Source organism: Schistocerca serialis, chromosome 4 (genome assembly GCF_023864345.2).
Source record: "Schistocerca serialis cubense isolate TAMUIC-IGC-003099 chromosome 4, iqSchSeri2.2, whole genome shotgun sequence".
In the NCBI taxonomy this organism is placed as follows: Eukaryota; Metazoa; Arthropoda; class Insecta; order Orthoptera; family Acrididae; genus Schistocerca; species Schistocerca serialis.
The window spans coordinates 818,754,982-818,781,600 of NC_064641.1; the positions used below are offsets into that span (position 1 = coordinate 818,754,982).

At 42.4% G+C, this 26,619-nt stretch overlaps 1 protein-coding gene across 4 annotated transcripts in view; it reads right to left on the reverse strand.

Annotated features, from left to right (window-relative positions):
• Positions 1-26,619, reverse strand: part of LOC126473411 (TATA element modulatory factor) — a 173,300-nt gene that overhangs the window by 137,421 nt on the left and 9,260 nt on the right. For all 4 annotated transcript variants that reach the window (XM_050100435.1, XM_050100434.1, XM_050100436.1 and 1 more), the window contains exon 3: positions 20,567-21,326. In XM_050100435.1, the coding sequence (XP_049956392.1) occupies positions 20,567-21,326 (760 nt within the window). The remainder of the gene's footprint in view (positions 1-20,566; positions 21,327-26,619) is intronic.

Genomic DNA, 26,619 nt, shown 5'->3' on the forward strand with positions numbered 1-26,619 from the left:
TAGATGTGTTACTTCTCTCCCAATGTTGTTTGCTAACATTTAACTTCTTTGGTGATAATACTCAGTAAATGTCTGAAGATGGCTTTGTAAGCCGAAAACTGGTTAACAATAAAAGTAATATTGTAGAACAAAAGCAAACTGGTGCTTTTCATTTTATTATAATGTTGTTCTACCAAGAACCAACAGAAGATTCTGTTAATATGAAAATAAATTACATTTTTTAAGTGAGAAAATATTGCAATAACTACACACTTAACCTGTTTGAATACTGTGTGTACACAAAATTGGGCAGAGATGTTAATACAGACATTTCTGTGCTCTGAATAAATAGGGCTATAGATTAATGTAATTCATGTTCACTGAGCTTTTGGGAGTGGAGTTAGAACATCATTAGTTCCTGAAGCAATGTTTACTTTCATTATTCCTTGTAACATCAGTGCATATGGTGCAAATAGAGGCCTAATATGATATGACTTCACAGTACATGAGACATATGATAACAGTAACTTGAAAGCACTTGCATCAAATATGCACTTATGCAGTTGGACAATAAAAGTTATGAGTAAGAACAAACAAGTTCTGCAGTGACTGCCAGGTCAGTTGCTGGTCAAACTGGCAGCAGACAATGAAATACAAAATGATGTGGACCCATAACAGAAATCTCTCTTGTGGTGAAAATGAGATCAGAGATGGAATCCACTTCCATATAAATAAACCTTCAATTCATTCATCTGAGTAATCTGCTAGTCAATGTCCACAGTTTCCTTAAGTGTCAATCAACAAGATTTTGGTTATTTCAATACCTATGGTGTGTTAAACTATCCTTTCTTTTTCTGCTATGCGGTCAAAGAGCAATTCCATACAGTTTCGAAATAGGTTGGAGTTTGCCATTGCGCATCAAGCAATCATATCTGGGATTCTTCTTTCTAAGTAGGCATGATCTTTCATTGATTCAATGAATTCAGACACGAAATAAATTATTTTGAAGATGAGATGTAGCACAGGTGCCTGGTAACAGCAAATACTGAGGGGAGCACATTTCATGTTAGATAATGACTGAAGATGATGTTCACTGTACAACACAACACATTTATTTTAGACTTCATACTGGGCTAAGAGCTACCTCTAACATCCTAACACATTTACTTTAGACTTCATACTGGGCTAACAGCTACCTCTAACATCCTGAATTAGTCTTTAATTTCCAACGATGAGCAGTCAGTGAAAACCACACCATCAAAGACAGGAAAAGAAGGTTTGGAATTTTGTGTTATGTTAACAATTGCTTAAGAGTTCTAATATCAGCAGTTCACAAACAATGCTCAATATACGAGCTGTGGTGAATGTCGTCTGTACCAAGTAAATATTGTGTGTCAGTCACATATATGCTCGATCTTCCATGTTGACACTCCTCCCCTACAAAAGTGAAGAGAACAAGGAATACGAACATAACCAATGTGGCCATTTCCTTTAATCCAAGCAGAAACATCACCACAATGCCTCATAAAAATTGAAAAAGTTGGGACTCATATGCTGGAGTTTATTCCCTGGGCTTTTAGAAAGAATATGAATTTTGACAAATTGCCTGATGGCATCTGTTTTGGTTTCTTTGGCCAACACTGTCTGCCAATTTTTTTGATGTTTCGCCAGTACAAGTGTCTGGCATTGTCTGAGCTTTACCCTGCACTACATCAGCAATTGAGAGTGAAGCTTTGATACTACCAGCCACTCGTGCTGGTGAAATGTCAGAAAAAAACAGCAGACAAATGTCAGCCAAAGAAACTGAAACAGAAGCCTACAGGCAATTTGTCAACAAGTGGTTCATGGTGTGGGTTCCTGTAGTCATGTCCTAGTTCATGAACCATGGGCAACGTATGAGTGGCCAAGTACGTGGTCCCGACAGTCGGGACACCAGTTACTTTGGAATAAGGCAGGGCATCTCATATTCTGAGTCGTGGTCACCTTTGTGCTCATACGGCAAAGACTACCAAATCCACCGGTTAGTCCCTCAACCGTTAGGGGTAATACCCAATGGGACTCAGGCAAGTAAGGCTAGCAACCTGCTTCCCTGGTAGTTTAAATATGATGCTGGCAACAATCAGAGCAAAATGCCTCGGACATTTGGAGGTGATGGAGTCCCACCTCTAACTGACAAACCAAGGACTCCTAAGATACGACTTGGCAAACAAATGGTAATGAGATGGGGAGCTATTAATATCAATGGGGACTACTCTGGGAAGAAGGTAGAGCTGGCAGAGGCTGCAAATAAGATGGGACTGGACGTTTTAGCTGTTAGTGACATTCGGGTAAGGGGAGAGAAAGAAGAGGAAGTGGGAGAATACAAGGTCTACCTGTCAGGAGTCAAAGCAGGAATAGCACAATGGGGTGTAGGGCTTTACATCAGGAAAGAAATGGAACCCAGAGTAGTTGCAATAAGGTTGTAAATGAACGACTGATGTGGATAGATTTGACAGTGTCTAGCAAGAAAATTAGGATTGTGTCAGTATAAACCCAGCGTAGTTGCAATAAGGTTGTAAACGAACGACTGATGTGGACAGATTTGACAGTGTCTAGCAAGAAAATTAGGATTGTGTCAGTATATTCGCATTGTGAAGGGACATATCAAGATAAGATGGATAGTTTTTATGAGGCACTCAGTGATGTAGCTGTTAGAGTAAAGGACAAGGACAGTGTTCTGATCATGGGTGATTTTAACACCAGGATTGGAAATTGAACAGATGGGTTGAAAAGGTTATGGGTAAATTTGGAGAGGATATGGAGGCCAACAGGAACGGGAAACAACTCTTTGAGTTCTGTGCCAGTATGGGCTTAGTAATCACAAACTCCTTTTTTAAACACAACAACATTCACCGGTATACTTGGGAAGGCAGGGGAACCAGATCTGTCATTGACTACATAATAACAGATCAGGAATTCAGGAAGGCTGTGAGGGAAACACGTGTATTCAGGGGATTCTTTGATGACACTCATCATTATTTAATCTGCAGTGAAATTGGGATTGTGAGGCCGAAAGTGCAGGTGGTCAGGTCCATATGTAGGAGGATAAGAGTGGAGAAACTTCAGGATAAGGAAATCAGGCACAAGTACATAACAGCGATCTCAGAAAGGTACCAGTTAGTTGAATGTAGTCAATTACAGTCATTGGAAAAGGAATGGACAAGGTACAGGGACACAGTACTAGAAGTGGCTACAGAATGTCTTGGAACAGTAGTGTGTAAAAGTAGGATGAAGCAAACAGCTTGGTGGAATGACACAGTCAAGGCAGCCTGTAAAAGGAAAAAGAAGGCTTATCAAAAATGGATACATACTAGAACTCAGGTAGACAGAGAAAGTTATGTGGAAGAAAGAAACAAAGCCAAACAGATAATTGCAGCATCCAAGAAGAAATCTTGGGAAGACTTTGGAAACAGGTTGGAGACTATGGGCCAAGCTGCTGGAAAACCATTCTGGAGTGTAATTAGCAGTCTTCGAAAGGGAGGTAAGAAGGAAATGACAAGTATTTTGGACAGGTCAGGAAAACTGCTGGTGAATCCTGTAGATGCCTTGGGCAGATGGAAGGAATATTTTGAAGAGTTGCTCAATGTAGGTGAAAATACGATCAGTAATGTTTCAGATTTCGAGGTAGAATGGGATAGGATTGATGATGGAAATAGGATCACGTTTGAGGAAGTGGAGAAAATGGTCAATAGATTGCAGTGCAATAAAGCAGCTGGGGTGGATGAAATTAAGTCGGAACTCATCAAATACAGTGGAATGTCAGGTCTTACACAGGATAATTGAAATGGCCTGGGAGTCGGGACAGGTTCCATCAGACTGGTTCAAATGGCTCTGAGCACTATGGGACTTAACATCTGTGGTCATCAGTCCCCTAGAACTTAGAACTACTTAAACCTAACCAACCTAAGGACATCACACACATCCATGCCCGAGGCAGGATTCGAATCTGCGACCGTAGCAGTCTCCATCAGACTGGACAAAAGCAGTAATCACACCAATCTTTAAACTTGGAAACAGAAAAGATTGTAATAACTACAGAGGTATCTCTTTAATCAGCGTTATGGGTAAAATCTTCTCAGGTATTGTTGAAAGGAAAGTGCGAGTATTAGTTGAGGACCAATTGGATGAAAATCAGTGTGGGTTTAGGCCTCTTAGAGGTTGTCAGGACCAGATCTTTAGCTTATGGCAAATAATGGAGAAGTGTTATGAGTGGAACAGGGAATTGTATCTATGCTTTATAGATCTAGAAAAGCCATATGACCAGGTTCCTAGGAGGAGGTTATTGTCTGTTCTATGAGATTATGGAATAGGAGGCAAACTTTTGCAAGCAATTAAAGGTCTTTACATGGATAGTAAGGCAGCAGTTAGAGTTGACGGTAAATTGAGTTCATGGTTCAGAGTAGTTTCAGGGGTAAGACAAGGCTGCAACCTGTCGCCACTGTTGTTCATATTATTTATGGATCATATGTTGAAAACAATAGACTGGCTGGGTGAGATTAAGATATGTGAACACAAAATAAGCAGTCTTGCATATGCGGATGACTTAGTTGTGATGGCAGATTCGATTGAAAGTGTGCAAAGTAATATTTCAGAGCTAGATCAGAAATGTAAGGACTATGGTATGAAGATTAGCATCTCCAAAACGAAAGTAATGCCAGTGGGAAAGAAATATAAACGGATTGAGTGCCAAATAGGAGGAACAAAGTTAGAACAGGTGGACGGTTTCAAGTACTTAGGATGCATATTCTCACAGGATGGCAACATAGTGAAAGAACTGGAAGCGAGGTGTAGCAAAGCTAATGCAGTGAGTGCTCAGCTTCGATCTACTCTGTTCTGCAAGAAGGAAGTCAGTACCAAGACTAAGTTATCTGTGCACTGTTCAATCTTTTGACTAACTTTGTTGTATGGGAGCGAAAGCTGGGTGGATTCAGGTTACCTTATCAACAAGGTTGAGGTTACGGATATGAAAGTAGCTAGGATGATTGCAGGTACTAGTAGATGGGAACAATGGCAGGAGGGTGTCCACAATGAGGAAATCAAAGAAAAACTGGGAATGAACTCTATAGATGTAGCAGTCAGGGTGAACAGGCTTAGATGGTGGGGTCATGTTACACGCATGGGAGAAGCAAGGTTACCCAAGAGACTCATGGGTTCAGCAGTAGAGGGTAGGAGGAGTCGGGGCAGACCAAGGAGAAGGTACCTGGATTCGGTTAAGAATGATTTTGAAGTAATAGGTTTAACATCAGAAGAGGCACCAATGTTAGCACTGAATAGGGGATCGTGGGAGAATTTTATAAGGGGGCTATGCTCCAGACTGAACGCTGAAAGGCATAAGCAGTCTTAAATGATGATGATGATGATGGTGGTGGTGGTGGTGGTGGTAACACTAGCCTTAACAATTTTGTAACCTTGCGTGACCACACTTTGTATGATGATGATGAAGATTTTGTATGTGGGGTATCCAACAGCATGGTCATCAATGCCCTTGTGGAGAATCAGCATGCCATACATACAGGGTGGGGGGGGGGGGGGGGGGGGTGATGATGGAGGCTGTCTGCATATCTGTTTAGGCTGTGTTGTTTATAATGCACTGAAGTCCACCTCCTCTCCCCAGCCCTATAGGGATGAGGCCCAGCACAAGCAGTCAACAAGGAATGGTCAACACGTTAGTGTAACTGCATCCTCATGAAAGAAATGAATAAGAAATGGCAGACATTCACATAGCTTCCATTCGTGAAATTACTGAGGGATGTTATATCTACAAGTGGTATCATATGCTTTTTCAAAAATCACACCAGATAAATGGTTGCAACATAAGAATGACTCCAGTATCACCATCTCCAGTAGAATTAACTTATCATGGTCAGAATGGTAGTGCCTGAAACCGCACTGGGGGCAGCCACATGGTCCCAGGATTTGAGGAGCCAAATGAGTTGGTGTTTGACCATGTGCTCAAAAGTAGCTAAGCTGGTAAGGGCTACATCGTGTAATTATTAGGGCTGGCATGTTCCTTGCCTGGTTTTCATAGGGGGATTAATATTGCTTCCTTCCAAGATCTGATCTGATTGAAACAAGACAGGAGCTTGCCTTTAGGGCACAGACGACAGACTATGGCAATAATGAGTCTGATGTGGTCCTGGAGCAGTGTCCCTGGCTGCTGACAAAGCTGACTCCTATTTCCACATGGAGAATGGAAGATTTATGCCCACAGTTTACGGGAAAAGATGTCTGCTGATGCTGGCCAGTTCCCAGCTTGGGAAACCTGACATCACCATTCCTGTGCCCAACTACTGCTGGCAGAGCTCCCTGGAGAAACACACAGCCCTCCCTCCCCTACATTGCCAGACATTTTCATCAGGCCCCTCTGCTGAGGCCTGTCAAGCTTGGGTGGCCATGCTAGTAGCTATGCAACCACCAACACAGCCCTCAGCATCACAGGGGCATACAGGCTCTTATGATAAAGTGGTGCCCCTGTGAAGGCCACACCTTGTTGGCAGTAAAGAGCCTGTAATGATATTACGTGCATTGTAGATTCTTTGAATAATGATTATATGTCCTTAGGCTTCAATCAAATAATTTACACACAGACTTTTTGCAGTTTACAATTACATTATATAGTTAATCACTGTATGCTGTGTTAATTAAATAATATTTTCACAAGACATTTGGTGATCCTGAGTAACCTAATCAAGCACTGGGATGGCCACATAACAGCCAGGAGCAATTAAATTACACACTGAAGTGATACAATACTTATTACATTCATTTTGTGTGTCATCCATGTAAGGAATACTACTATCAAAAGTAGTATCACATAGTAAATCGTAACCTTTATGTATCGGTGGTTCTCTGGGACTTTGAGCTGAGTGCATCTTTTTTTCGGAATGGGGACTGTCTTGCTGTTATTTTCAACAATGCACTAGCACTACCCATCATGTGCTTTGTGGAGAATCAGCATGCCATACATACAGGGGAGGGGGGGGGGGGGGAGATATGGAGGCTGTGTCTGCATATCTGTTTAGGCTGTGTTGTTTATAATACACTGAAGTCCACCTCCTGTCCCCAGCCCTATAGGGATGAGGCCCAACACTTTACAAAATTTCAAAACCCACGTGACACTGAAGTCGGTATCAGTGAGGATGGCGGGCAGATCTCCAGCAAAACCGAGGGCTGCCTCAATATCAGTATTTTAAAACACACAATGCCAAAACATGTTGAGCCAGAAACGGCACACCACAAACTGCACTGAGTGAAGGATTTGCCTGCCAGAGGACACTGAGTGTTAATAGACTACGTCCTATGTGCAGTCTAGTGAGCAGTACTTCCTTCCATCAATGTGGTTGGCATGAAGTCAATCATGCCTGTGTGGCCAATATGAGCAACCACAGTTTGTTGTCTGTCACTTCCAACCACCCAGTTTCCCATTGATGCACGATTCTTCTGTCTGATAATGAGATGACAGTGTTTTAGGGGATGACACATTGACATACAACACCATCCCAAAATGTTTCTTTGACTGCTTTGTCAGCTATGTTATTTCTCTGTCTCCTGACGTGTCCAGGTACTCACAAAAAGACCACCTCCTTGCCTCAGTGTTGGAGCCATTGCAAGGTGTCATGGATGAGCAGAATTAACTAGTCTACTGTATACATTAGGTAGACCATTTGTAATGCAGTGACTGAGTCAGACCGGACAAGGAACCTCGTACTCTGATGCCTCCAAATTCACTCCAGTGCCATCATAATGTCATATATTTCAGTCACATAATCTGCAGATCTGATATATCCTGATCTGTGAGACTGTAATGTAAGGTGATTGGTAAACAGAGGACAAAATCTGCAGCAGCTCGGATCGCACAAGTGACACGGTCCATCATCTCCTGAGCACATTCCTATAGTTCAAAAATGGTCTGGCGACTGTATCACAACCAATTTGACCTCCAAAGCATTCATCTTTCTCCTGTTGACCACGGTTCGAGTCAGCAAGTAATCCACATCAGAAAGTGGTCACAGAAAGCAAATCTGTGGCCACATCCCACTGAACTGAGTCTGCAAGAGATGGGGAACCAATAAAAAGGACAATGGCTGAACATGACCCTATAGCTATAGGAAAGTTTGTCATCTGACCACAGTTCAAAAGGCAAATGCTCTCTAAATGGAGTAGGTGTTTGATAATTCAACCACGTGAGCCAGTGACAGCCAAGCCCCACAGCACATTGTGTGCACTGAAGCCATCCTTGAGAAGGAATGGACGGGAGAGTGCTAAGAAGAGCTCTGTCAGTGCATCTCCATCCAATGGATCATGATGTGGAAGAGATCAAGAACACACTGTGATCTTAACTGATGTGACAAGATCCACTGAAAATGCTAGTGTGCCTGTTCTAAGAGGGACAGGAGAGCAGGAGCATTTGTTGCCAATGGTTGAGGGTTATTCTTATAGAGGTGTGTACCTTCCTCTCTGTCCAAGAGGTGAGGCCAAAGCTCCTTTTCCCGAGACACACAATGTTCCACCTGCTGTGACTAACAGTAGTTCTTGATTTATGCCCAGAGTTTACGGGAAAAGATGTCTGGTGATGCTGGCCAGTTCCCAGCTTGGGAAACCTGACATCACCATTCCTGTGCCCAACTACTGCTGGCAGAGCTTCCTGGAGAAACACACAGCCCTCCCTCCCCTACACTGCCAGACATCTTCATCAGGCCCCTCTGCTGAGGCCTGTCAAGCTGGGGTGGCCATGCTAGTAGCTATGCAACCACCAGCATAGCCCTCCGCATCACAGAGGCATACAGGTTCTTATGATAAAGTGGTGCCCCTGTGAAGGCCACACCTTGTTGGCAGTAAAGAGCCTGTAATGATATTATGTGCACTGTGGATTCTTTGAATAATGATTATGTCCTTAGGCTTCAATCAAATAATTTACACACAGACGTATTGCAGTTTACAATTACATTATGTGGTTAATCACTGTATGTTGTGTTAATTAAATAATATTTTCACAAGACATTTGGTGATCCTGAGAAACCTAATCAAGCACTGGGATGGCCACATAGCAGCCAGGAGCAATTAAATTATACACTGAAGTGATACAATACTTATTACATTCATTTTGTGTGTCATCCATGTAAGGAATACTACCATCAAAATTAGTATCACATAGTAAATCGTACCCTTTATGTATCGGTGGTTCTCTGGGACTTTTTGAGCTGAGTGCATCTTTTTTTCGGAATGGGGACTGTCTTGCTGTTATTTTCAACAATGCACTATCACTACCCATCATGTGCCATAATACAAGGTGGGAGATGTCATTCCATGTGTAACACGTGTGGCTGTGTTGCATCAAAATTATTTGAACAGTTTGCTGAAGTGGTGAATTATGAGTTTGGAAGTATTATGTCAGTCAGTGGGGTAATACGGAGTAATAATTCAGTTTATTCGCAGAAGGTGCACGTAATTACCTACGAAATTAGTGGAGGAAACAGTATCGTTGTTCTTACTCAGTAGCTTCCATTAGCAGAACTTATGTTTTGAACAATTATGAAAGGGCTACTGTGGACAGTTATTATGTGGCAGAATAATTTGGAAAAGCAATACAGCAACAGCGAACTTCAGTATGAAAATGGAATACATTTAGCTGTTAATATGAACATGATTGGGTCTAGACATTGTTAGCTTATGTGTTACTTGCAAAGTATCAATAAATGAAGTAAAATGGTTTATCCTTTCACCAAAACATTTTTTCACCTAATGTTCTTAGGAACTTTAATATTCATCAAGTAGAGAGACACTTTTCATATTAGGTAACACAATTACATTTATTTTGCGAAGAAAGCATGTTCTCTCTGACAACCATCCCCATCCATGCCTGATCACCAGAAATTAATATAAAAGAAGGCATGGAGGAGGTTAGAGGTGGATTATTGTGAAAGAACTAGCTTTTCAGTGAAGAACAGTCAACACAGAGAACTCTGGGATGCAATAATGAGAAACAAACAAAACAGTAAAGCATCCACGTAGAGAGATACAGTAAAAATGTGTGTCACCATCAAAAAGATTGTGTGAGAGATGGCAACTGACAGCAACCTGGATTACATGTCCAACATAGCAACACACACTGGGTAGCACAGTTTCAGCACTGCATCACTGAACAGCAAACATCAGTCACAGAAAGAAACGTATCACTAGATAATGCTGTGGGAGCTTGGCTCAGTAGAGAGGGAGAATATCATAATGCAGGACTCAAAGGTGAGGATGTGACTAACGAAGATTTCTTAGACAAGCAACTTATGATCAAATTAAACTCCCAAAGCCACAGATGCAAAAAACAGGAAGGGTTAGAGGGGACCTTACTTGTTAGTAAAACCAAGCATCAGTCCCCTCCGGATATGTCAGTTGGATATGATGGTGCTATTCAATGTGATAAGACAAAATCACAAAGGACAGTCAACAGAAAACAGTAAGGAATGAAAGAAATTTAAGGAAAGTCAAGAGAAATGCACGAAGGGATTAAAAGAATTAAAGGAAAGTCAAGAGAAAACTAATGAAGGAATTAATGTAAGAAGTTTGGGAACGTCAAGAGAGGTTCGTGAAATAACTAAAATCTACATTTAAAGGGGAGGGGGTAAAAGAATTACACGATGGAATTAAAGGTGGGTTAGAAAGAGAAATGTGTGGCCACATGTAATAAAATGCAAAACACACATATTGTCCTCCCCCCCATATTTGATACTAATGAAGCCACAGTCCAACCAACATCAGACTCAGGCTTGTTAATCAGGATACCTAGTTCCAATCTCGGCATCTTGTGCAGAACATCTGCTAATGAGATCTCAGATGACAAGATGAGCAGCATCTGCACAAATGGTGATGGCACTAAATTAGATGATAACAATCTCAGTGCTGTTTCAGCTGCATTATCAGTGAGTAAAGAATGTACTTTGAAGTGGAAAATTCCAGTAAAGAAAGAAAAAAGATTTAGAAGAAATGAGACAGAGGTTTTTAGACCAGAAAAAACTTAAAGACACTTTAGCTCTAACGGAAGAAAAAGAAAGCACATTGTACATCAAGTCTGAGACAAAGTTTCTGGCGGTATACTGATCTAAAAGCAAACAGGTGAGAATTTAAATTTGATTTTCAACTGTCTGTACAACAGATAACGTGACAAAAATATGTGGAATAACAGGGGAGATCATATCAGAGTCAACAATAAGCTTGTAGGCAAAAAGCACAAGGGCAGAGCCAAAGGAGCAGCCACCCCCTCCATCCAGAAGTTTATAAAGACAGAAGTATTATATGATGGAAGAAGAGGTGGAAAAAGATGACAAAGATGTCAACAATGATGAGGCTGAGCATTATGTAGGCCAGCAAGAAGACAAGAGTGCCACCCACAAAGGAAAAGGCCTGTGAATTTTATGAACAGTGGTTTACATAGTGTTTTTACTGTTTGGGTTAGTGTACTGTAGGTGTAGTGCTAACACAAAAGTAGAGGGTTAGTTTTGCAAAAAGTGAAAGCTTCCTTTTCCCCCTACTTCTGGTATTTAGCATTGTAACATGTACAAGGTTAGTTATAGAGAATGTGGGGATATTACCACACTCTACTTATTTTGATTTTTGTTGTGCATATTGATCCTAAGCTGGTGTCTTGTTTACATATTCCCTAAGTTACTCCGGCAGCAGAAAGAGGGGACAATAGCATGATGCAGTTCTCGTTCCACCTGCTGCAAACAGCTGAGACAGTGATACTGAAACTACACAGTGCTGCGCCCGCCTGGTAGGAGATTGGTGGGCTGTGCAGTCATCTTGTTTCACTTTCCATGTTATTCTAGGCAGCCGGGAGGTCATCGACACTGCCCTCACAGCTGACAACCCAAACAGTGCAAATGACAGTACAAAGGCCACTTGCCATGCCATGTAGAGTGTCCATATCAATGCGGAGAGCATGCGCACTAGCCCAAGAGATATTAGCTAGTAGCACACATGAAAATCAGTTTGTACTTGTGGTTTCAAGCGTTGTGTGGCAAAGAAAAACACTAATCATGCTTGCGTTAGTACAGTATTTTCTTTAACAACTGCAACCTACATCCTTCTGAATCTGCTTACTATATTCATCTCTTGGTCTCCCTCTATGATTTTTAATCCCCACACGTCTATCTAAAACTAAACTGGTGATCCCTTGATGTCTCAGAATGTGTCCCATCAACCGATCACTTCTTCTGCTCAAGTTGTGTCACAAATTTCTTGTCTCCCCGATTCTATTCAGCACCTCTCCATTAGTTACATGACTGACCCATCTAATTTTCAACATTCTTCTGTAGCACAACATTTCGAAAGCTTCTATTCTCTTTTCGTCCCAACTGTTTACCATCCATGTTCCACTCCCATACATGGCTACACTCCAGACAAATTCCTTCAGAAAAGACTTCCTAACTCTTAAATCTAAATCCTGACAGACTTAAAGTACTCTACTGACATAGTAAGTTGTGAGGAAACTTCTTACATTAGAAGCACTATCCTTTTCAAATAACAGTTTTGATCATGCTCGGTGATTGCAATCAAATATGTGATTTTGGTTTTCTGTATGTCCTCTCAGTAACTTAAACAGTTAGTAAAAAGTAAAAAAGTTGTTTGTTTCTGTGTGCTTCTCTACAATTTGAGAAACAAATTCACCATTCATGAATGACAATCTAAAGCTGAAAAATAAAATTAGTCTTCTAGTTTTCACTTTCTCTCCAAACTGTTCTACTAAAGTAATGGAGACACATCAACTATCAACTGCATTATTTTGTTTCTTTGATTCTACTATACATTCAATATCATCTGAAGGTTTAAAGTGTAGTCTAGCTTGTATACAAAATAAGGATATCATTTCTTACAGGTTTTCACAATTTTAAAATGATTTTTCTGACAACTGTCTACAGCAAAAGTTTCTACTAATTGACTTCTTAGTTTGTGACTAATAATTAAACAACTGGATAATATTTAACTCCCATGCTTAACAAATTATATGAATCATTCAATTATCAAAGTATAACACTGTTTTTATTCCCAAGTTAGTTTACTTAAAGTTTAGTTTTCTTATGTTTTAGACATCTTTACCTTGATGTTGAAATACCTTTATTATTTGCACATAGTTGTTAAAGGTAACAATTTATTTGCACATAGTTGTTAAAGGTAACAATTTATTTGCACATAGTTGTTAAAGGTAACAATCTTCTAGCAGACCACATGTCTATGACAATGATAATACAAAGTTGCTTAATGACACTGATGTTTGTAACTCTAACACTCTCTCTCTCTCTCTCTCTCTCTCTCTCTCTCTCTCTCTCTCTGTGTGTGTGTGTGTGTGTGTGTGTGTGTGTGTGTGTGTGTGTTTTACAACTAGAACAATCTTGTTGAATTCACATGCTGAGAACATCCCAACTCAACTGGAAATTAGGAAAATAGGCACTCTGTAAACATGAGTACATAGGATACTTGCAACTGACGATGTACCCAGAAAGACGAAGCGAAGAACAATTCACAAATTTCTCTCTAAGGTCATACAGAGATAAAGACAGAGTTTCACAACATGTCAGGTGCCTCAAATCACTACTTGACTGGTCATGGTCATTATGCAACAAAGGCTCCCTGCATAAAATCAAGAACAAATAATCAGTGCTTTTGGCAGTGTGGGTATCACAAACCAGTCATTGTGGGACTGCGCATTCTATGAAGGTGCATTATGTCACTGTAGGCAGGCAGTGAGGATGCGAGATTGAGCCTATGCTGGGTTTTCCTTTTAAGTACAGCCATTTTCTGTATTTAGGTAGTTGAAATCACCTATCACAATAAATGTTTCTATTACAATTTGCAGGCAGGGAAGGGGGTGTCCTGAAAGAGTGAAAGAATTACAACACTTGGGTGTTCTCCAAAACCGGTGATCACTGGCAAATCCTTCCATTCCAGAAGTTCCAACAAAAGAAGAAATCAGCAAAGTCTCAATCAGGGATAGTGGCAGTCACAGCTGATTTCTCTACTGCTTTTAGGTTGGCAACGTGTAAGTTTTGTGTAGTCAATAGGATGATACTTTCATGTAATCAACGAGAGGTGAGAAAAGAAGCAATGAATTTCTAGCATTGTCTCTTCTTCGCTGCTGTCACATATATCATGCTGTTTTTTTTCTGAATATGACACGAATTATGAGGTTATGGTTGGGTTGGAATGTGACAGTTTGGTTTTCGGCAAATGTGAAAGTTAAAAAACCTGATTGTGGTCACAAATTGATCTGTAGTTTAGCTAAGGTTCAGGTTAGTGTAGAATGTGAGTTTGGTTGTGAGTTGGTAAATTCAACAAATGTGGAAGATAAAATACACAGTTGTATTGACAGATCCACTTGTAGCTTAACCGAGGCCCAGGTTACAACAGAATAACAGTTTTACTCACAAAAATGTACTTAATAATCATTGTTATTACATACATATCTTTCTCCTGCATACGTCATGAGTTAGAGGTTGTGGTTATGTTTGGACCTAACAGCACAGCTTACATTAAATTAACAATTTTGGTTGCCAAAATATTTGCCTGTTTCTTCCAAATGTGTTATGATTTCATAGGTTGTGATATGTTGACATAATAATGTGATGATATTCCTCTGAAACACATTGCCTGTCCATTGCTTAGAACCAGCAGCTGACACAACCTCTTTCCATTCCGTAATACCTCAGGGTGAACACCAACGACATTGCTGCACGGAACACAGAAGTACGCTACTAGCTCTGATCTAGCATTTTACTGATGAAATTAATAAAAAACTTGTTGTTAGAATCTTCTATGTGTGTTATATTAGTAAATATGTCATTATTATTAAAAGAGTCATAGAGCTAGTCCACAGTCCCACAGTACACAACTCAATTTCAACTGGAAAAGAAGAGAATCTAAGAATTTGAGATGTAGTGCTATAGAAGGATGTTTAAAATTAGTTGGGCAGATAAGATATGGTATGAAGAGATTCTTCAATAAACCAAAGAGGAAAGGAATGTGCAGAAAATGGGAGCAAAAGAAGGGAGACAATGACAGACTGTGCATGCTGGTGGGAGCTGTTGAGGCTAAAACCTGTAATGAAAGACAGAGACTGGAATGTATCCAGCTGAGAGTGGAGGGTGAAAGTTCTACTCTGAGTGTGAGGTGAAGAGGCTGCCAAAAGAGAGGAGTTCGTGGCAGGCCACAACAAGTCAGTAAAAAGATTAAGGATAATGCATATCCCTTGATGGTGAGAAGATACAGACATCCACACTGATTTTGAGATGATGCAAAATGGGAATTTTTCTCTTCATTACACACCACATGTTTTGGATGAACTCTGTAAATCACTACTAGACATGAAAGCAATGCTATAAGATGTCCAGCAAAATGGCATAAAGTGAGAGTTTCTAGGAGCATTACAGAATGACCAGACTAGACTCCAACTGATGATGAAAGGTATGAAGCGAAACGTTTATGCTCATGAATCACCACAGATAACAACTCTCACAGACTCAGTCAGGTCTAGGGGAATGTTCAATACTAGCTATTGGCTTTGACCTTTGATCTGATGGGCTGCTGCAGTGTCATATTTATGTGTGTATTTTGAACTGATCTTCCATGTAGCCTTACATTCTATCAAATGTAATCTAGTTGTTTTATAGAGAAAGTAAGGTGTTAGTCTTTTATGTTCATCAGAAATGGAAATCTGTCTTTGCACAGGATTTGAAATTGTTTTTTGAGTATTAGTAGTAATGCAAAATATTGAGGCAGTTGCGGAGCCCAATTCTGTTGCTGATTTTGAAGGTACGGAAAATAATCCCAAATTCCTCCTGTTCATTTCACTATTTTGATATTGGATGATGAACTGAGAGAACTGATGAATGTAATCAGTTTTGCCAGACAATACAGCCTAATTGCTAGTTATTGTATCTTTAGTGTTTGTGGCAGTGTTTCCAAGAAATGCGTGAATGACTTTTATATGTGGTGCTGCTCAAAAGATCTTATGTGGCAGTCTATTCATAGCGAGATGTGGTTTGATAAATCATGGCTTCCTATGAAAACAATTTTACTACTTTCTTACTACTTTTGCTTAAGATCTCCTGTTTGGCTTGCGGCTCATGAGATATAGACAGACTGTAAAAATGTCACAGACTGGTATTTGTTTTGCCAGGAAGTTTGTTCGGATTTTGTTATGAAAAAGAGATAAAAATCGGTAGGCTGGAGGATATAGAAAGTCACAATTTGCAAAATAGAACAAAAAATAAATAAATAAATGTAAACAAATAAATGGGAGATGTTACTGAACCACTGGTGTCAGGGACAGTTGTGTCAAGAGATCACTCTTCTCCAGACATGATTTGTAAGGTATTTGAAGGGAGGATAGCTTGTATTGTGTTTCAGTTAGTAAAAAGTTACACAGCAGATTGGTCCATTATCACATGTGGTGGGACAGTTAAAGGGGTTACATGAAGCTCGGTACATGCATTTGGCTGTGAATCATTTCATTGAATTTAGGGATAAAAAACAGGAGTATCTACAAACATAATTGAAAGTTATTGGGGGACAATAAAGATTAATACTGTGTGAGAGAAAAGGAGAATTTCAGTGCTACACAGTCATTTACATAAGTATGTCTGCAGGAAGAATGTTCCACGAAATAGCTGTTTGCTTGAGGAATTTTTTGGAAGGAGAGAATGTTTGTGGCAAGGAAAGAAAGGTTTTTTATTTTGAAATGGTTGTGGATTTTTTGTTATTTATTTTAATTTTTACATTTTTTTGTTTCATGTTTGGTATTGAATTCTTAGGGGTGAATCTTTTTTTATTAATGGTTTCACAGATAGCATTGATTTCTTGGACATCAATCAATCGGGGATAATCATCTGCTATTGGTAAGTACTGCTGCATATCTATTACTGAATTTTCATTTCTATAGTAATTCTGCCCAACAGGTACTTGCTGTTTGGCAGTTCTTGCAGTAAGTGGTGATGTTAGCAGTTGTTTGAGATTGGGTGTTAGCCAATTTGTAGGAGGCATGGGGCAAGTAGGGCAGCAAAGCAAAGTGGACTGTGGGAAGGTGTAGTGCTGATTGTGGGAACATGCAGGAATGTGCTGGGGAAAGGTTTCGCTGCTAGGTGGTTTGGGAAGGGCGAGCGGTGGGGAGTGGGAGGAGGGGGGGACGAGTGGGAGGAGGGGGGGACGAGTGGGAGGAGGGGGGGACGAGTGGGAGGAGGGGGGGACGAGTGGGAGGAGGGGGGGACGAGTGGGAGGAGGGGGGGACGAGTGGGAGGAGGGGAAAGGAGTGGGAGGAGGGGAAAGGAGTGGGAGGAGGGGAAAGGAGTGGGAGGAGGGGAAAGGAGTGGGAGGAGGGGAAAGGAGTGGGAGGAGGGGAAAGGAGTGGGAGGAGGGGAAAGGAGTGGGGAGGAGGGGAAAGGAGTGGGGAGGAGGGGAAAGGAGTGGGGAGGAGGGGGAAGGAGTGGGGAGGAGGGGAAAGGAGTGGGGAGGAGGGGAAAGGAGTGGGGAGGAGGGGAAAGGAGTGGGGAGGAGGGGAAAGGGGAGGAGGGGAAAGGAGTGGGGAGGAGGGGAAAGGAGTGGGGAGGAGGGGAAAGGAGTGGGGAGGAGTGGGAGGAGGGGGGAGGAGTGAGGAAGTGTGGGAGGAGGGTGGAGGAGTGGGAGGAGGGTGGAGGAGTGGGAGGAGGGTGGAGGAGTGGGAGGAGGGTGGAGGAGTGGGAGGAGGGTGGAGGAGTGGGAGGAGGGTGGAGGAGTGGGAGGAGGGGTGGTGGTGGAGGAAGGGGAGAGGAGTGGGAGGAGGGGTGGTGGTGGAAGGAGGGGAGAGGAGTGATGAGGGGAGAGGAGTGATGAGGGGAGAGGAGTGATGAGGGGAGAGGAGTGATGAGGGGGAGGAGAGGAAAAAATAGTGAATTACAAGGGTGTGTTGTTGAAATAGAAAGCTGTGCTGTGCTTGATTGGGAGAAAGGAGGGGATACATATGTAGAGGGCAGGTACTAGCGAAGATTGAGTTGGGGGCTTATGGGAAAGTAGAAAACATCACAGGGAGAGTTCCCACCTGTTCAATTCAGAAAACCTGGTGTTGGCAGGAAAGATCCAGATGGAGCAGGCTGTGAAGCAGTCGTTGAGCTGAAGCTCATTGCACTGAGCACCACATACAGCAACTGCGTGGTCCAGCTGACTCTTTGCCCCAATTTGACAGTGGCCATTTATGCTGACAGACAGCCTGATAGTTGTCTTGTCCACATAGAAAATAGCATGTTGGTTCCTGCATAGTTTGTAGATCACATGGTTTCTTTCACAGGTAACCCTGCCTTTGATGGGACAGGAGACATCTGTGATTTACTGGAGTAGTTGGTGGTGGGAGTATGTGCGGGATAGGTCTTGCATTTACATCTATTGCAAAGATATGAGACAGAGGCAAGGAGTAGGTTGCATGGATGGAGCAGGGGTGGAAAAGGATATTACAGGGTTTCAGTGGGTGCTGGAATACTACTGTGAGAGGCGTGGTAAGGATGGTGGGTAGGATACTCCACATTTCAGGGCATGATAAGAGGTAGTCGAAACCCTGGGGAGAATGACGTTCATTTGCTCCAATCCTGGGTAGTACAGAGTCATGAGGGGAGTGCTTCTTTGTGGTTAGAGTGTGGATGTGTGAGAGGTGGTAGGTGACTGGAGAGACAAGGTATTGGAGATCTGTATCTGTACAAGATTGGGTGGGTAATTTCAGTCTGCGAACGCCACAGTGAGGGCCTTGGTATATTTGGAGAGGGCCTGCTTCTTGCTGGAGATGTGACACACACACACATGAGTGGCTAGGCTGTATTGAAGGGAATTCCTGATATGGGTTGAGTGGTGGCTGTCAAAGTAGAGGTATCGATGGTAGCTGGTAAGATGGTTATGGACAGAGGTATTGATTGCCTAGGGCATCCCAAGGAATCCTTCCTGACTATGCAGTATGCCAAAATCTTACCTATTGATCTAGAATGAGGGTGAGGATGTCCTATCCAAATTCCTCCATAAGGACATCTTCTCCCCCATTTGCTTCACCTGGTCCTCCTCAACCCAACAAGCCACTTCCTTCAATGTCAACCTCCACTTCAAGATTGGCTACACCTTGACCTCCGGCCATATCAAACATACCAGCCACTAGTAATACCTCCACTTTGACCCACTCCGTACCAGGAAGTCCTTCCATCCAGCATAGCCAGTCGTGGCAGCTGCATCTGCATTAACAGGGCTCTCTCTCCAAATATATCAAGGGTCTCACTGGCGCCTTCATGGACTGAAATTGCCCACCCAATCTTGTACAGAAACAGACCTCCAGTGCATTAATCTCCAGTCACCTACCACTTCCCACATACCCAGTGTCTAGCCACAAAGGAACACTCCCCTCGCGACTCAGTACCGCTCATGACTGGGGCAACTGAATAACATTTTCTGTCAGGGTTTCAATTACTCCCCCTCATGCCCTGAAATGAGGAATATCCTACCCACCAACATTCCCACCCCTCTCATAGTGCTGTTCCACTGCACTCCAGACCTTCATAATATCCTTTTACATCCCTACTCCATCTCTGTCCCCAACCCTATCTCAAGGCTCATATCCCTGCAGTAGGCCTAGATGCAAGACCCGTCCCATAAATCTTCCTACTACCACCTACTTCTGTCTGCTCAGAGGCATCTCCTCTCCCATCAATTGCAGGGCTACCTATGAAAGCAGCCATGTGATCTATTGACTAAGATGTAACCAAACTATGCTGTTTACTACAAGGGCATGACAGCTGACAAGTTGCCTGATCGCATGAATAGCCACTTCAAACTGTGGCCAAGAGACAGCTACACCATCCAATTGCTGAACATGCCTCAGTTCAACGACTGCTTCACAACCTGCTTCATCCGGATCCTCACTACCAAAACCAGATTTTTTTAATTGGGCAGGTGGGACTCTCCTCACAATATGGTGTATCCGACATTCCCATAACCTTTGAGAATCCCTGTCTTCCACTTACCAATCCGCTTCCCTACTGCCACTCCAGCTCAACAGCCTTCTATACCACCAACATACTCTTTTCTACTTCTCTGCTTTTCTGCTCTCCCTTCCTCCACCCCCAAAATCTCCAGACACTGCACCAATTAGCGCTACCCTGTCCCTAAATGTTCCCACAAGCAGCACTACACCTTCCCCCACCCCACCCTGCTATGCCCCCCTCCCCACCCCCTGCCTCCTCCGAACCCCAGCAACAGGTTGCTCCTCCCATAAGATGCACTTAAAACTCAGCCTGGCCAAGTGGTCAAAGGCAGTGGCCATGTGTGTGAATTGCATGTATGTGAGCCTGTACGTGTTTTCTACTTCAGATGAATGCCTTTCTGTGCAAAGCCAGAATGAATAGCAGTTTTTTAGTTGTGCTTGTTAGTATGACTCAACATTGCCTTTATACAGTTAGTAACAATGTATCCTTTCCAATACATTGAAGTTATTTCATCCTTGACTTTTTTCACTGTTTGTTTCAACAAAATAAATATTAAAAACTGAATCACAACTTACATCTCGACTGGCGTCTGCAACTCTCCAAATGCTTCTTCATATGAGCAAGGCGCAACTGCACTTTCAGGAGAGATGTACGGTGATGAAGTAGTCCGTGACGTTCGTCCACTACATGGGTCCCCCAGAACCTCTACAGAGCTTGTCGTATCTGGAATAACCTCTACAGACTCTGGAGAACTAGTAGCAGCACATGACCTAACACCTGTCACTGAAGACGACACAGACATATCTGGGCTCATAAGACCCAATTCTGACTCTGGAGATGTTGTGAAACTGCTGCCACATTCCGAACCAATCACTTCAACACTCTCCGATGACTTTTTGTCACTTTCAGAAGAAATGACAGATAGTCTATTATGTTTAAAGCTACCTGTCGATGGAAGTTCACGTCTATGAGTAACAACCACAGCATTCTCATCTCCATCATCAGTACTTTGCCCCACAGTCACAACTTTATGGTCCACTGCACAACACTCAGCATCTGCATCTGTATCTTCACTCTCTACAACTAGTTTACTCCGGCTAAATCCTTCATTTGAGCGAAGTTCACTTGGATCGTCACAAAGTGCTGATGTCTCATCACTATCCATGTAACTGAGAACTCCCCCTTCATCCCAGCTCTTCTTTCTCTTCTTTGCAGCTATGCTTGCATCTTTGTTCCTGGAATCATGCTTGAGAGAACTTGTGCGAATGAGACCACCTTTTTTAGGCTGCAATGACACTGGATCTGAGCTTTCATCGCCATATACTCCAGCATTACCTGCAAAACATACAAACACAACCCTCTCAGCACACTCAAGGTTACTCTCATCATACTGTGTTTGATATGTGTATACTGACTACTATTTAAGAAATAATCATCATCAGCCTTGGAGCTGCTTTGAACAGATTGACTATAGTGAAAGGTGATTACTTTGAAGACATTACACTCACGTTCAGAAAAAACAGAACATCCTGAATGACAAGAAATAGGACATTCATTTTCATAGGACATGTACATTAGTATGTTCTGCAGAAGTGATTAGCATTTCAGTCACCACAGTTCAGCATGTGTCCTGTTGCCTCTTAGGCACAGGAACTGCCATGGACCCTGACAACTTGTTCCATGTATGATGGCATCAATGTGTACAAGGCATGTATGGCATCCTATGGTACAGCAATCAATGCTGCATTCACCTGGTTCCAAAGTTCATCTGTAATGGTTGGAATTGGGTGACAGCACTACACCCATCATTTCACCACATCCCACACATTTTCGATTGGCAACAGGTCTGGTGATCTCATGGGCCACGGCAAAGGGCTGACATCCCTTGACGCAGCAACATGTGGTTGTGCATTGTCTTGCTGAAAAATGGCATCTGGGGACACAGAGGGTATGGCTACAGGTCACAGGATGTCATTCACTCAGATCACACTGGTCACAGTGCCCTGGACACACACCAACTGTGATTTGTGGTTGCACTCAACAGCACCCCACACCATATGGCCTAGAGTTGGTGCTGTACATCTTGTGAGAACGCAGTCACTGTGATGCCGCTCCCTCCATCAGTGGCAAACCAAAATACAGCCATAAGTTTCCAACAATGAGAACCTGGATTCATTCGAAAACACTATCTGATGTCATTCCTGTCCCCAATGACATTGGTCCACACACATATTCATCAAAGGTAGGCGAAGAAGTGGACGATGCACATTAACCCACATGTCACCCCTGTGTTCCACTGCTGCACCAGAGTTACGGAGAAAGCAGATCTGTCCTGCAATGCCATTAGGATGAGGGGAAAGGGGGGGGGGGGGTCCGGGTGGTGCGACCTGACCCGTATCATCATGTTCTATGACCTTCGGCGAACCATTCGGCACACACCCCTTGCACTGCCAAAACACTTCCTCCCACAAGAGCAGCAATTTCCCGGATGGATGCATCACATTCTCTCAAATGCCAATAATGCACCCTCTTTCGGTGATTTGATGGTACGGTTCATGCATACATCTGTGAGGCGTCCTGCAGGTCTGCTCAAGTCACACTGATCTATGACCTGTGGTTTGGAGCAACAACGAGAGATGCAGGCACGTTTTACCGGTAGGTGGTGTTGCACCACAATATTGACGATCACCTACAATCTACGGAATGTTATGTTTCAACTGCAACATACTAATGCACAAGACCTCAGAATATGAACATTCTGGATTCTGTCTAGTCATTCAAGGTGTTCAGTACTTTCTTCTTTTTTTTCTGAACATGAGTATCTCTTCTACTCCAACCACATCCATGGAAGTCACAACTATTTAAAAGCTAGGACTAGTTGCTAATAGACAAATTTAATGGAAAAATATATGTACTGCAGAGCTGTAAAGGGAACAGAGAACTTATTTAAGATGTACTTTGAAGTTTTCATGGTAAGATGTTAAAAACTAATCTTTCTTTCTAGCTGTTTACAAATCATATATATTTTCAAGAATCTGTTGGCAGTGTTACACCTGAAAAATTAACAAACGCACTATTAGAGTATGACTAGCTGTAAGTGTGAAGTTCATGACTTACTACATAACTGATTTTTTTATTCTTACTGAAACAGGGAGCACAGCAATAGCTCTTACAGTTTTGTTGATTATACAAGCTGAAATGCAACTCTCTACGAAGAAAAACCAGTGTTTCGATACATACACACATGTCGACAAAGAAAGGAGGAGGAGGAGGATATTGGTGTTTAACGTCCCGTCGAACACGAGGTCATTAGAGACGGAGCTCAAGCTCAGATTAGGGAAGGATGGGGAAGGAAGGCGGCCGTGGCCTTTCAAAGGAACCATCCCGGCATTTGCCTGGAGTGATCTAGGGAAATCATGGAAAACCTAAATCAGGATGGCCAGACGCGGCGACAAAGAAAGAGAGCACTATTAGACAGAATCTCACATTAAAGTTACAGAGTTAGTGATAGAACTAGTCAACACAATGTACAGACTGTGAACAATATTCTGGTTATCAGTCCTCAGTGCTGAATAGGTATTATCCTTTTAGGTTTCTTCATGTCAGTATGATGTTGGGTAAGTAAGTGAATATTCACATTTTCTCTACAGCAAGTCTGCTAATTGTTACAGATTAGGATAGTTCCTATACCATGATCAGCATGATGCACAACCCTAAAGGTTAATCTTTCTAGCTCCCATCCAAAATATGCTGACAGGAAAAAAATAAAATAAATAAATAAAAATGGAGGCTAATGAAATTTCGAGAATATACCGGTAGTTGCCTAGGTAACATAGTTAGGTGTTTAACACTGCAAGATCACAGGATAATGTAAGTGTGAGATAAGACAGTGCAGATGTGGAATGCTGATACATTAATAACCCATGAAACCTCCAGATAGTTCAATGCGTGCATGCAAACATGCATATTTCATGTTGTCCAGGTGCTGCATGTCATTTTGTAGGATAGAGATCCATGCCTGTTGCACTTGGTCCGTCAATACAGAGACAGTTAATGCTGTTTGTGGATGACGCTGGAGTCGTTATCCAATGATCTCCCAGATGTGCTTGATTGGAGACAGTTCTGGTGATCGAGCAGGCCAAGGCAAATGTGGACACTCCCTAGAGCATGTTGGGTTACAGAGCCTGTTGGGTTACAACAGCGGTATGCGGGCAAGTGTTATTCTGTTGGAAAATGCTCTGTGGAATGCTGTCCATGAAGAGCAGCACAAGAGGTAGAATCACCAAAACGACGTACAAATTTGCGGTCAGGTGCATGCGATAACAAGAATTCTCCTGCCGTCATATGAACACATCAAACCATAACTCCAGTGTGTGTAGCACGCAGGCAGGTTGATTGCAGGTCCCCAACTAGCCTCCACCTAACCAACACATGACCATCACTGGCACGTAGGCAGAACCAGCTTTCAGCTCGTGCTTGACACCACTGATGTCACAAATGGTGATGGTTTGGAGTCAGTGGAATACACACTACAGGGTATCTGGCTCAGAGTTGCCCTAGAAATGATCAATTTGTAACAGTTCATTGTCAGTGTGGTGTCAACTGCTGCTCAAATTACCGCTACAGACGCAGTATGTCATTCTGGAGCCACACACTGAACACAACAGTCTTCCCTCTCAATAGCACCATGTGGCTGTCTGGAGGCCAGTCTTCTTGCAATCATACATTCTCGTAACCACTACTGCCTGCAATCATGTACTGTGGCTACAATCCTGCCATGTCTTTCTGCAATATCACAGAAGGAACATTCAGCTTCTCGTAGCCCTATTACACGACCTCATTCAAACTCAGTGAGGTTCTGATAATGGCACCATCATCGCCTTAAAGACATTCTTGACTAATATTAACTCACCACGTCCAATCTCAAAGGTAACTAACACCGACTCTAATTTGACTGATGCGAAATTTGAATTGACGTCATCTCTCAGACATAGCATACCTAACAACTTTTATTTATGTTGTACAACTCCTTTTTGGTGTTGTGATTTTTTTTCTTCGTCAGTGCAGTTATTTTCTGGAGTCATATACAAACTGCCTAAAAAATGAAATAATGAAGAAGCACCGAAAAGACATGGTTGTATGTGTGTGTACACACACACACACACACACACACACACACACACACACACACACACACACAGTACATTAGTGTTGTTCAAGTATACTGTTGTTACCAGGCCTATTTGGGGGCACGAACAGTGTCAGATGATGTGTGATCGATGTGAATAACATGTAAATACCCCACATACTTGTGTGAGACAGCATTGTAAGTGCCTGAGAGAGATTGAAAGGGAACCCCATTGTGGGCCTCCATTTGGCCAGCTGGCTCTATTGTATATTTTTATCCAGATTTACAGCAGCCGGTTGTTGGATTGCACGGGAACATGAATGCAGGCACACTCTTTATCAAAGTTCTGGTTGACCATCACAAGTGAGGATTGCAGAATTGTGCACCAAGCACATCATAACCCCTTCACAGATGTGCCTATCATTCAAGATTAAGCAATGGACTCACTGCAACATTCTGTGTTACCTCGTACCATTGGTCAGAGCCTAATAGCAGCTGAGCTAGTGTATTTCCATCACATGCATATAGTAGACTGCAGTTACCACGACACAAACGGCTGTGTTTGAAGTGGTGGTGTGACAGGAAAGCATGGACTGTTGATGAATGTTAACACATTGTGTTCAATGATAAATAGTTGTTGATGAATGTCACCACATAGTGTTCAGTGATAAATAGTGGTTCTGGACTACCCAGGTGATCGTTGTCAGTGACTAAGATGGTGCCAAGGGGAGAGGTTCCATTCAGACACACCAGTATCCTGCATCTCGCTGTATCATCTCTAACTCGACAGTGCACTGGTTCTATTTTTCAACAGGATAATGCTCATCCACACACGGCACATGCCTCTATGAACTTTCTGCATGATGTTGAAGTACTCCCATTGTCAGCAAGATCCCTAAACTGTCCCTGACAGTGCATGTGTGGGACAGATCGGAAGTTGACTCTATCCTAGTGTCAGTATCCAGGACACGTAAGACCAGTTACAACAGTTGTGGGTCAGCTTGTCTCAAGAGAGAATACACTGGTTTTATGACGCTTTTCCCATTCCCCTTCTGGGTGTTTCATTTTTTCTTTTTTGTCAGTCATTGTATGCATACAGGTGGGTGTCTCATCCTGTAGCCTGAGTGGCCTGTCCTTCCTTTTTTAACTTCCCCCAACTTCTCCCTCTCTTCTCCCCCATAAAACCATTCATCCAGAAATCACAAAGCTGGTACTCAGGGGTGGAAATTTTGTAAGGTGCCTGGCTATCAACCGCACACAACAGTCCTACTGCACACCTCTATAGAATAAACACTTTTTTTGACCTTAGCTGCACTGCCTCAAAAGATTATGCTGTGACCAGTTTTGTGAAAGTATGCTAGCAATCCCATCTGCAGGTGAACACCAGAGAGACCTCCAAGATCAAAGAAAGAATCTGGTGACTCAGTTAATTATCATCCTCATTCTGGTGCCACCATAATTTAGCATGCACATTGGTGCCCTGGAAGTTCACACCAGGTG